The 11,687-nt window shown below is 35.0% G+C and overlaps 1 protein-coding gene across 1 annotated transcript in view; it reads left to right on the plus strand.

Moving 5' to 3' along the window:
• CAPRIN1 (cell cycle associated protein 1) overlaps window positions 1-11,687 on the plus strand; it is a 37,817-nt gene that overhangs the window by 20,534 nt on the left and 5,596 nt on the right. The window contains exons 8-18 of the mRNA XM_063092688.1: window positions 232-284; window positions 362-448; window positions 2,620-2,775; window positions 2,867-2,975; window positions 4,592-4,653; window positions 5,274-5,384; window positions 5,578-5,727; window positions 6,756-6,906; window positions 10,293-10,487; window positions 10,971-11,071; window positions 11,484-11,547. Coding sequence (XP_062948758.1) covers window positions 232-284; window positions 362-448; window positions 2,620-2,775; window positions 2,867-2,975; window positions 4,592-4,653; window positions 5,274-5,384; window positions 5,578-5,727; window positions 6,756-6,906; window positions 10,293-10,487; window positions 10,971-11,071; window positions 11,484-11,547 — 1,239 coding nt within the window. The remainder of the gene's footprint in view (window positions 1-231; window positions 285-361; window positions 449-2,619; window positions 2,776-2,866; window positions 2,976-4,591; window positions 4,654-5,273; window positions 5,385-5,577; window positions 5,728-6,755; window positions 6,907-10,292; window positions 10,488-10,970; window positions 11,072-11,483; window positions 11,548-11,687) is intronic.

Genomic DNA, 11,687 nt, shown 5'->3' on the forward strand with positions numbered 1-11,687 from the left:
GCCTCCCTCATTATCAACATCCCCCACCAGAGTGGTATATTTGTTATGGTTGAATGTACAGTGACATCTCATTATCACCCAAAGTCCACGGTTTACATTAGGGTTCATTCTTGACACTGTACATTTTGTGGGTTTGGACAAATGTATAATGACATATATTGATCATTATGGTACCATACACGGTAGTTTCACTGACCTTAAAATCCCATTTTGCATCATTTCTTAACTTAGAACCCGAGCCAGCAGAAGAATACACTGAACAAAGTGAAGTTGAATCAACAGAGGTATGATTTTTATTTAATGCTACCTTTACCTTTCTGCCTTTCAAACAGATGACTCAAACATTTACTTTGCTTTGCAGTATGTAAATAGACAATTTATGGCAGAAACACAGTTCAACAGCGGTGAAAAGGAGCAAGTAGATGAGTGGACAGTTGAAACAGTTGAGGTAAGAGTTCTCTATATTGCAAGGTTGATGTTTTTGTCTTTAATTAGTAATTTTTATCCCTCCTGAGAACAAATTAAGATTGTTAGTCTTTTGCATTATTAGTACATTTATTATTAGTAGTACGTTATTAGTACATTTATTATAATAAACTCATTACACTTGACTATGTTTAAAAGCTGATATGCTTACCCTTATGGATATTCAATAGAATCACTGCTTTCCTGATCTTTGATAAATTACTTTATACAAAGTTATCTATGAGTTAATCTGTCAAAGTACATGATTTGTCTCTAATTGATATCAGGTTGGTCTGTAAAAATCTGGGTTCCCACATAGATAGCCTTCAGAAAAATCCACCTAATGGTGAGTGTGTTGAGGTGTCATCTTAGACTCCTCCTTCACCCTAATGCTGTTTGGTTACCAGGCTCTTGATTTCCTTTAGCGTTTCTTGATGTTGTCTCTCAAGTGATATTATGCCATTTTTCAGGTTCTGATCTCTAGTTCAGTGGCTCCCTTTGTATTTCTCTCCTTTGACTGCCTTCAGACCATCTTATTCATTGTCACAAGTTAATTATTAGAAAAGTTAGCTTTAAGTTACTTGTACTTGAACCTCTTTAGTGATGCCTTGTTACCTATAAGATACAGTCAAAAAGCATTACCAATTGGTCCTGGCCTTCCTTTTCATACTCGTTTATGTATCTTCCTTTATACCTCCAAAGCGTATAGCTTTAAGATGTGGATAATACACTTTTCTTTTTAGTATTGTTATTCTTCTATCAGGACCATTCTCCAAAAGGTGTTGTAGTTGTGCTGGTACCTTTAGTTCTCTGTTGAAGCACCAAAATGCACTCGATAGATAGTAAAGAATTGGGCCCTTCGCCCAGAAAGGTACTTAGTTGGGTTGAAAATACTGTCCCAGGAAACCCTAACAAAATAGTGTATATTTGTCGAATTAAGGAATAGAGTTCAGAAATGTTACAAGAGGGTTAGAAGTAAAATAGATGAAAAAGAGCTATAGAATGGTGATTTATATATGAGGTGTACAAACCTTTTGGGCCTTGACTAAGTAGATTGGGTGTGTTTTTAGGAGAGTCAGGTAATAGGTTTGTATTAGCATGGATATAGAAGTAGAAATGAATTATTAGCATATCTGTTTTAATGAGCATTAGAATGAAAGCTATGTGTTGGTATAGTAGAAAAAGTTTGGGAAGTAATTTACAGTGCTTTGTAGTTAACTACTTTTTGTATTTTATTTGAGAGAAGAGCATATTACTATACTTAGCACTGTGCCACTATGGCTTGTTCTTAGTATCTGGTAGATGAGCTGTTCTGAAGGGTATCCACATGGGATTCCAGGAATTTTGGAGCATTCTGAAGTTGATAGCAGACAAATCAGTTGGTTTTCTTAAATTTAGGTGGTGACTTTTATCTCAATGTTTTTTAAAGGAAATAAGGTTATGATTTACTTAGGCTCAACAGGTATGATTTGCCCAGTTTTAAAAGCCAGACAGAAAAATATAAATTTGATAAAATAAAAATTAGTGAGGATTTTCCAGCAGAACAGGGAATTATTAAGAACAATAATCAGGGGGATTTATTAGAACTGAGCAAAAGACTAGTATAGTGAGTGAGCCTTGCCTTTTGTAGCAGTTTAGATGAGGTCATAGAGCTTGATCCTAGGGTGTTTGTGGAGAAAATGGAATGATAATAATAGCCAACCCTTCTGGGTGCTGACTATAACCAAGTACTGGGATAGATATATATTTGATACAGATACGTAGATCAAGTTATTACAGAAGGCGTAACTGTGTAAGCAGCATTAATGAGGGTATTTCAGAAAGTTTGTGGATTAGAAGATAATACGAATCTTTCTATGAACTTTTTTGAAGACCTCTTGTATTTTAGGAAGTAAACAAAAGTAGTCTTTCTTTGAAAGCAGTTTATAAAGTAAATCTGAAATTGCTACATAGTGGTCATATGGAATTGAGAACCCTGTAGAGGTGATGACATTGATCAGAATGTTAAATTTGACATAATTGTGATCTGTTTGAGTAACTACATTAAAGCCTGTTCTGTTTAGAGTATAAATGACGTATATAGTTTGGGGATCCATCATGACGGTAATGAATGGAGCTCTTTTACTTTCCCATTTCTCACTTCTCCCACTTTAGGTGGTAAATTCACTGCAGCAGCAACCTCAGGCTGCATCTCCCTCAGTACCAGAGCCCCACTCTTTGACTACAGTGGCTCAGGCAGATCCCCTTGTGAGAAGACAGCGAGTGCAAGACCTTATGGCACAAATGCAGGGGCCCTATAATTTCATACAGGTAGGTGCATTTTAGTCAAACACTATAACAGGAGGTTTAAGTGGTTTATGTTATTTGACTTAATTCCATTATATCCTAACTTATCTTGTAGGATTCGATGCTGGATTTTGAAAACCAGACACTTGATCCTGCCATTGTATCTGCACAGCCTATGAATCCAACACAAAGCATGGACATGCCCCAGCTGGTTTGCCCTCCAGGTTAGTAATGGCACATTTTTATGTGAGAGTTAAAGTATAAGGCCAGTGCCTTCAGGTTTTATACAGTTTGTGAAAATTAATTTTTTTCATTTTAATGCTTGCTTAACTTTTGACTTTTAATTTGATAAGGAATGTTACTTTTTTCCCTATAATATGAATTATAGCTGTAGTTCCATAGTTTTTTAAAAAACTTTTTATTGGCATATACGCATACAGAAAAAGGTCCACAAGTGTGATGAGTTTTGACAAACTGAATACATTAGCACCCAGATCAAGAAATGAAACATTACCAGAACCCCAGAAAACCCACCTTGTTATTCTATTTCAGTCTTTAGTTACCCTCTCCTCTGACTCCATAGGTAGTCAGTTCCTTACTTCTAACACCACAGACCAGTTTTGTCTGTTTTTGTAGTTTATATAAGTGAAATTTTGCTTGGCTTTTTTGACTTTCAAAATTAATGTAGGAATAAAAATAATGGTGGGGTCTTTCTCTTGATGAAGCTTTTTAGGAGAATTTCTGAACATTTTATTACCTGAATAAAAATAAGCAAAAATAAAAATAAAAATGAGTCACAACAATGAAGGGGTAAGAGAAGGCTTAAGATGAAAAGGAAAGAGGTAAACCACAAGATAATTACAGTTTCAGACTCTTTCTGGTCTTACACCATTATTTGAAGTAGCACTAAATAAGAGTCAGTACCTTGCATTGGGTTAAGTGGACCTTCTGTCTAGGACAGTTAATAATTTTGAGTCTTCTGGTTTTGTCCCATAATATAAGTGTTAGTGGTATAAAAATGGAACTATATAAAGTAATGTATTTAATGTTGTATAACCTTAAATTTCATAAAAGAAGTTTTTAGTGTTCATTTTCTGAGCTCTACTAGAGGAAGAAAATATGTGTAGTTTTCTCAGCTGGTAGACTGTGTGAAAGTCAACACATGTAGAACTGACATAATCTGTCATAATTCAGGTAATGCTGAGTTAGTTAAATTCTCCATTGAAATGGGTGATTTCTAAATGATTAATTAGAGATTCTGTATTTTTGATTATATACTTAAGCATGGTTGGGGAGAGTAGTGGGAATTGTCAAGAAGATAAGATACACACGGAGTTGAATATTTAAAAGTCTATAAATTTTTTTGCCTCTGGAAACATTTGAAATTATATTGAAAGTTAATGTTAAAATATTAACTGCATATTATCTAAAATCTTGAGTATGAGTATTCTTCCTCATTGATTACACTGGCACTGATTCTTAACGTTTTCCTCTATTCCTCTTTGTTCGTATTTTCTCACTAGCATCTTTATTTACCCTTGCAAAACACAGAATGATAATATCCTACAGGTCTGTTAAAACACGCACGCACGCGCGCATGCACGCACGCACACACACACACTAAAAGCAATTGTGAGAGTAAACTAATAATCACTCTCAGTAAACCAAAATGTGCACTTGAAAGCTAAGATCTTACTTGCACTTCCTAATTTTCATGATCTCTTAAAAAGTTTATGATTTGGCTATAGAAATTTACCTTTAGCCGACAAGTAAAAGATACTTAAACATTTCTTAAGAAATTCGATTTGGTATAACAGCAATTTTTTGGTGAATTTTGCAGTTCATTCTGAATCTAGACTAGCTCAACCTAATCAAGTTCCTGTACAACCAGAAGCTACACAGGTAAGAGTGATAAAAATATTTTTTCAGGTGGTTTTTGAGCAGTTCTTAATTTTTCTTTCTTAGTGTATGAAAGGCAGGTATGAATTTGATCAGTGTCCAAGTATTCTGTTACAAATTCATTAGTGTGGGTAGCTGTCAGCTCCTATTTCCATGTTTACATTCATTTTTCTTTTGATAACTTTTAAAATTTTTTTCGTTAATTCTTATGTTTATAATAGTTTATTATAATGAAAGAAGCTTTTAACTTCACACTGAATAGAACATCAGAAGACATGTTTTAGACATAATTCTAAAATTTAAGGGTTCAGATCCTGGTACCAACCAGCTGCCAAAAAAAAATTTAAAAAACTCTAAAATTTAGTGTAGATTTTACTATCTTAGAAGCAATTGTGGGGGACTTCATAACTGGACTAGGGTTTATTTAACTTTGAGCTTTAATAATATATGTGTTTTTTGCAGTTAGATTTTATAGTCTGCAAATTCAAAGAGAGAGGGTAGTATTAATTTCTCCCTTCTTTAAGATGGATATCTATTTCTCAGTCCTATCTGTATTAGAGTTGGTTTATTTTTTAAGTCAATTTTATAAAGAGAAAGGAACTTTGATTTCTTTACTTCTATAGGTTCCTTTGGTTTCATCCACAAGCGAGGGGTACACAGCATCTCAACCCTTGTACCAGCCTTCTCATGCTACAGAGCAACGACCACAAAAGGAACCAATTGATCAGATTCAGGCAAGTTTTATTAACAAGCCATATAAACTTGATGAAACACTTATTCATGAATTTGGCAGAGGTGCATTACCATTAATATAGTGACTCTTCTTTTTGGACCTATTTTGCTCTCATGAAATAGTTGAGTTTGTTAATATACATAAGTTTGAATTTAGTTTACCACTAAAGTGCCATCTATTCACTTTGTGTTTAGGCAACAATCTCTTTAAATACAGACCAGACTACAGCATCATCATCCCTTCCTGCTGCTTCTCAGCCTCAAGTGTTCCAGGCTGGGACAAGCAAACCTTTACACAGCAGTGGAATTAATGTAAATGCAGCTCCATTCCAATCCATGCAAACGGTAAGTAACTTAATTTAATATTAAGTGCCTAGTGTGTACTATGAATCATGCTAGATTCTCAACAGAAAATCTGTATTTAACTGTGCTTGAGTCTGCATTTACCATAAGTATAGGGTATATATAATTGAACATAAATTCTGATTATTCCAGTTCCCAGAGATAAATTTGAGGCTAACGAGTTACATACCTGCATCTTCTTGTTTTATAGTTTTACCCTTTTGATTTGATTAACAAAATTTTAATCGTACGGAGAAGTAGACTAACGACATCCATATAATCATTACCTAGATTTAAATAGCTGTTGACATTTCATTTGCCTAGTCTTTTATTGAAGTATTTCAAAATAAATTTCAGATGTTATACTTTACCCTGGTTCTTTAGCAAGCATCTTGAAATTGGAGAATTTCTAGAAAAAGATAATGAAAATATAATATGTGGGATATAGCTAAATCAGTGCTATGGGGAAAGTTCATAGAATTAAATACTTGCAATATGAACTTTAGGTTAAAATATCAATAAAAATGAAAATTAAAATAAATGAATTGGGCTGGCCAGTTAGCTCCATTGATTAGAGTGCTGTGTTGGTGACACCAGGATTTGGTGTTTGGATCCCCTTACCAGCCAGCTGCCAAAAAAAACAAAGTGAATTAGATATTCAACTCATAGTTAAAATATAGAATAAATTTCTGCAAGTGGTATTGCATTAGGAGTTTGCACCTTTTAAAAAGATTTGTCATGTGTGTAAAAGTATTTTCAAGTCTGCTGATTATGTGTCTTTTTGGATTTTTTAATCCTCACTTTCACAGTATGTCATTATACTCACCTTCAAGTGCTATATGGTATATGTATCTTCTCCCACACTGAGGTGCATTGAGGGATTTTTTGTGTGTGTGTGTGATGTTTGTGTGTTTGTGACTTCTGTGGTATGTTCTTTATCTACATTTGAGGTAAAACCAGCATTGAGAATCTGCCATGTTAAAAGCAGGGAATAAAGGAATGAACTAATTATTTACTTTATCCACTTACAGGTGTTCAATATGAATGCCCCAGTTCCTCCTGTTAATGAACCAGAAACTTTAAAACAGCAAAATCAGTACCAGGCCAGTTATAACCAGAGCTTTTCCAGTCAGCCTCACCAAGTAGAACAAACAGAGCTTCAGCAAGAACAGCTTCAAACAGGTAGGAAAACCAGTTTCACTTCGTTGGCTACTTGCTTTCTAACATAGTTATCGACAGTCTTAGGACAGTTTAGACTTAATAGTGGCAGTGTCCATGAGTGTTTGTTTTAGTAGTAGACCATATGAATTTTTCATTGCCGAACCCAAGTTAAATTGAGTCCATACTTGTTGCATGTGAATTATGTGCAGTTTTTGGATTCTTTATACCCATTGGTTTTTGGTCATTGAGTTTTTTCATAATCCCTGTTAAACTTGTTACTTGAGTTATGATAAACGTTACTTTTAATTGCTCATTGATTGAAGCCTGGTACTTCAATCAAAGCCTGGTACAAGTTTATTATACAAAGTTAAGAAGCAGGAGTGAATTGAGCTGGTTCTTAGTGTGCTAATTATAATTAGTAAAACGTGCAAAAATCTCTTGGCAGCTGCATTTGCTAGACGGGGTCGAAACAAAATCTTTTTTGGTAAGTAAGGTCATAATTTAGTCTGTTGCTATACCTGTGACAATAATAGTGCAGGTAGAGATATTTTAGATTTCTTAAGTTTTTAAGACATGAAATGTTCTCTTTAGGTTTTTGGTTAATTCCTAGGAATGTAATTGGAATCCTATGACAAACCAGCAAACCCTGCTATAAAAGCACAGGAGTTAAAACAAATTTTACCAGACTGATTTTAAAAGTTACAAAATTTTCTAATCAATTTCTTGATTAGATCTGGATCAACATTATAGAGTTTTCAGTAATAAGTTCTTACATATCTCTGAATAGCAGTATTCAGTATCACTAATCAGTATGGAGGTGGATTTAACCAACACACAATAGAAATTTGTTTATTCCTTGTACTGGCAGACTGCCAAAAAAAAAAAAAAAGGAAAAAGAAATCTGTTAATTATTCTGTGGTCTGCTTCTGAGTGGTAAATGGGCTTCTTGCTCTCAGGCTCCTTTAACTACTTCATTGCCATGTACTCGTAAGTTGGTTGTGTAAGGTGGTTTTGGAGCAGGTATTTTGGAGCCTAGACGTTGTGCCGATGATGTACTTGCTTTTTTGCTATTTTTTTTCTGATGGTGTGGTGAAATTAAAAGTAATTACTATATGTCATTTGACTTGGTTAATTTTGCCTTTTGTGCCAGTTGATTTGAGACTGTCCTGCTCTTGTATTCTATTTGATTTTCCTACTTGTGAGGTACTAGAGCTAAATAACTTTTTGTTGCCATTTAAAAATATACACTAACTAAAAATTAATTTCATAACACCTAGAGATATTTTCAATAAAAGAGTAAAATCAGCCCATACACCTTGCCTTTTTAAATACCTACATATTACCACTGTAACCTAGGCAGCCATCATCTGCTGTCTGGACTATTGCAATTGTCCCCTAACTTGTCTCCCTTGACTCTTCTTTTAGCCCACTGTATTCTACAAATGGTAGGCAGTGATCATTTTAAAATGTAAATCAGATGTCACTCCTACTCAAAACCTTCCAGTGGTATCCCATTATATTTAGAAAAGAAATCCAAAGTCCTTATCTTGGTTTACAAGATACAAGATCTGTATGATCTGGCCCCTGCCTTTATCCTGTTCTGGATCTTGCCTTTTTCTTCCTTATGTAGCCACACCAGTCACAAGCACAGCAAGTTTTCTCCTTTCTCAAGGTCTTTACACTTTCTTTCCTCTTTTCTTGAAACTTTCTTCCACTGTAATTGCATGGTTTGTTTCTTCAATTTTTAAAAAATACTAATTAACTAAATTTATTTATTTTTAGTTGACAAAAAATTATATATATTTATTATGTAGAACATGATGTTTTGAAATATGTATACATTGTGGAATGTCTAAATCAAGCTAATTAAATATGCATTACCTCACATACTTAACATTTTTTGTGGTGAGAACACTTAAAATCTACTCTTAGTGATTTCCAAGAATACAATGCATTGTTATTAACTATAGTCATCATGTTGTACAGTAGATTTCTTGAACTTACTTCTGCATTGCTTGCTTCTTGACTTCTTTCAAGTCTGTGTTTCATCACTCTTTCTAAATATAGCTCACTCATTTGGTGACTTATTTATCATACTTTGTTTTTACTTGTATATATATTTTATTCACTTTATCTCCCACTAGAATAAAGTTTCCATAAGGGCAAGGACTGTGTGTTGGTAACTGATAGACCTCTTGGTCTAGGACAGTGCCTGGCATGTTGTATACACTCTTTAATATTCGTTGAACAAATCAGTGGTCCGTAAGTCCATTAATTAGTTCAGAAGAAGCTGTGACCCTTTCTCTTACTTTTCTAGGCATTCTCTAGCTTTTTCATTGTAAAATAGCATTCTAAGAACTAATAATGTATTTAGAGTTTCTTGAGGATGGAAAATAGGTCAGGCAAAGATTTTCAGGTCACACGATCTTTTCTCCCTCTGCCCAGAAGTGGGAGATTTGGGCCCGCTAGTGGCTGCTGAATATTGTTATGGGCTGGCTAGTGGCTGTTTTGGGCTGGCTAGTGGCTGCTGAATATGGGGTGTGGGCTTTCCTTTGTTCACCTTCACCTCCCAAAGGTAATTTCAGCACTCTATTTTTTCTCCCCTATGAATTATAAATGTTGGAGTAATACCAGAAATGAACTTAAGTATTTAAGTTTTGAAAGTTTCTAGATTCTAGAACTTTTCCCCATTGTGGAAAGGGGTGTGTGTGTGCAAGGCAGTGTGAGCTTTCTAGAACTTTACCTTCAAGTGGGTTGAGTGCCAGTGTGTGTTGTCTTCTGAATTGGTTCTACTTGCCATTTTAGAGACTGAAATGGGATCAGCATTAGGGGCTATATGTTGAAGTCCTCTACTGATTTAGCTGTGTAATTGATGGCATATTCTACCATGTAGCTGCTTACCATATGAGAAAGCATGGTTTTGTATATTTCACTAAATACCAAGGGAAATTTAAACAAATAAGAAAACTACCACTAAGGAGCTTTATAATGAAAAGAGGTAATTAAATGGCACAAAATGGTAATTGTACTAAGTGTTTTAGCACGTAAATCTTTTGAATTATTGCTGGTCTTTTGTGCCAAAATGTTAATAATATAGCCCTTCACATCCTTTGTTTGGAAGGATGGAATTGTGTGTACCCTGCTTTTAAAGGTTTGGAATTATCGTTGGAGAATTTTATTACCTTGAGCTTAATCTATGGGGGATGGGGGAACTTTGTTAATGTGTAGCTTTCCCTATTGTTAATATGCAAGTTGATTTAAAAGTGAATTAAACTCTGAGGAGACTGTATGAGACATTTCTTAAACCAGAAGGTGTATTGAGAATAAATGGTAATGAGCTGTAAGTGTGTGTTTGTGTGTGTGTGTGTGTGTGTGTGTGTATTTACTTTCTTTTCTTTTTATTATAGTGGTTGGCACTTACCATGGTTCCCAGGACCAGCCCCATCAAGTGACTGGTAACCACCAGCAGCCTCCTCAGCAGAATACTGGATTTCCACGTAGCAGTCAGCCCTATTACAATAGTCGTGGTGTGTCTCGTGGAGGCTCCCGTGGTGCTAGAGGCTTGATGAATGGATATCGGGGCCCTGCCAATGGATTCAGAGGTAAAAAAAAAAGAAGAAGTTCTGACGACCCTTTACTATTTCACCTTCTTTTCTGATTTGTAAAATATATGGAAATATACCATAAGGTTTTTGGGAAAGACATATTTTTTTGCATTAGCCTCTTATGTACAATTGAGACATTTTAAGTATGTTTTGATGTAGTTATTTAAATGACAAAATTGTTTTGTCCTTTGTGATTTTTTGTTTTTGTCAAATCAATGTCTACTACTGTCTTCTGAGAAATAATTTTTTTCTATACGTTACCAGACGTTATGGGGATTGTTTTTTATGTTTGGGGGGGGGGTGGGGGTGGTGGTGGTGTGTGTGTGTGCGTGTGCGTGTGCGTGCGCGTGCGTGTGCGTGTGCGTGCGCGTGTGCGCGCATAGGTGGATATGCATGTTCTAAAGCAATTGGTTCTTATTATAAGTAAGTAAAAATTCTATGCAACGATAAAATTATTTATTTTCTTGTCCTAAATTTTAGGAGGATATGATGGTTACCGCCCTTCATTCTCTAACACTCCAAACAGTGGTTATACGCAGTCTCAGTTCAGCGCTGCCCGGGACTACTCCGGCTATCAGCGGGTAGGTAAAGTAATTCTAAAATATAACCCTGACCTACATACACTAGTGAAAAGGACTGATGTAGTTGTTTGATGGACCTCAATAACTTAAGTAATTTGGGGCTAATTTTGTGGTGTGCAAGATACCATTATGGAAAATGATAAGTTTACTTAGCACTCAATATAGTTATTTAATAAAGTCTGTTTAAAACAATAATTTTCAAGAACAGAGAAATTTGTCTCATTGAATGTTCTTGACTAATAGAAGTATAATTACAGAATGACTTTTAATTGTGATATGTTGAAATGTCTAAAAGATTAAGGAAGAATTCTCTGTTCTGTAAGTGTTAGACTATTAGAGTAAAGATAAATGAATAAGCATTTTTAAAAAATTACTTTTTGGTTTTTTTAGTACTAACTAGCTTGTCTTTTAGGATGGATATCAGCAGAATTTCAAGCGAGGCTCTGGGCAGAGTGGACCCCGGGGAGCCCCACGAGGTAATATTTTGTGGTGGTGATCCTAGCTTCTAAGTGGAGCTTCTGTTCTGGCCTTGGAAGAGCTGTTCATAGTCTGCATGTAGGTTACATGTTAGGAGTACATTTATCCTTTCCAGACTTGTTGCTAGGGATTAAATGAA

The sequence above is a fragment of the Cynocephalus volans genome, chromosome 4 (genome assembly GCF_027409185.1).
Source record: "Cynocephalus volans isolate mCynVol1 chromosome 4, mCynVol1.pri, whole genome shotgun sequence".
Taxonomy (NCBI): domain Eukaryota; kingdom Metazoa; phylum Chordata; class Mammalia; order Dermoptera; family Cynocephalidae; genus Cynocephalus; species Cynocephalus volans.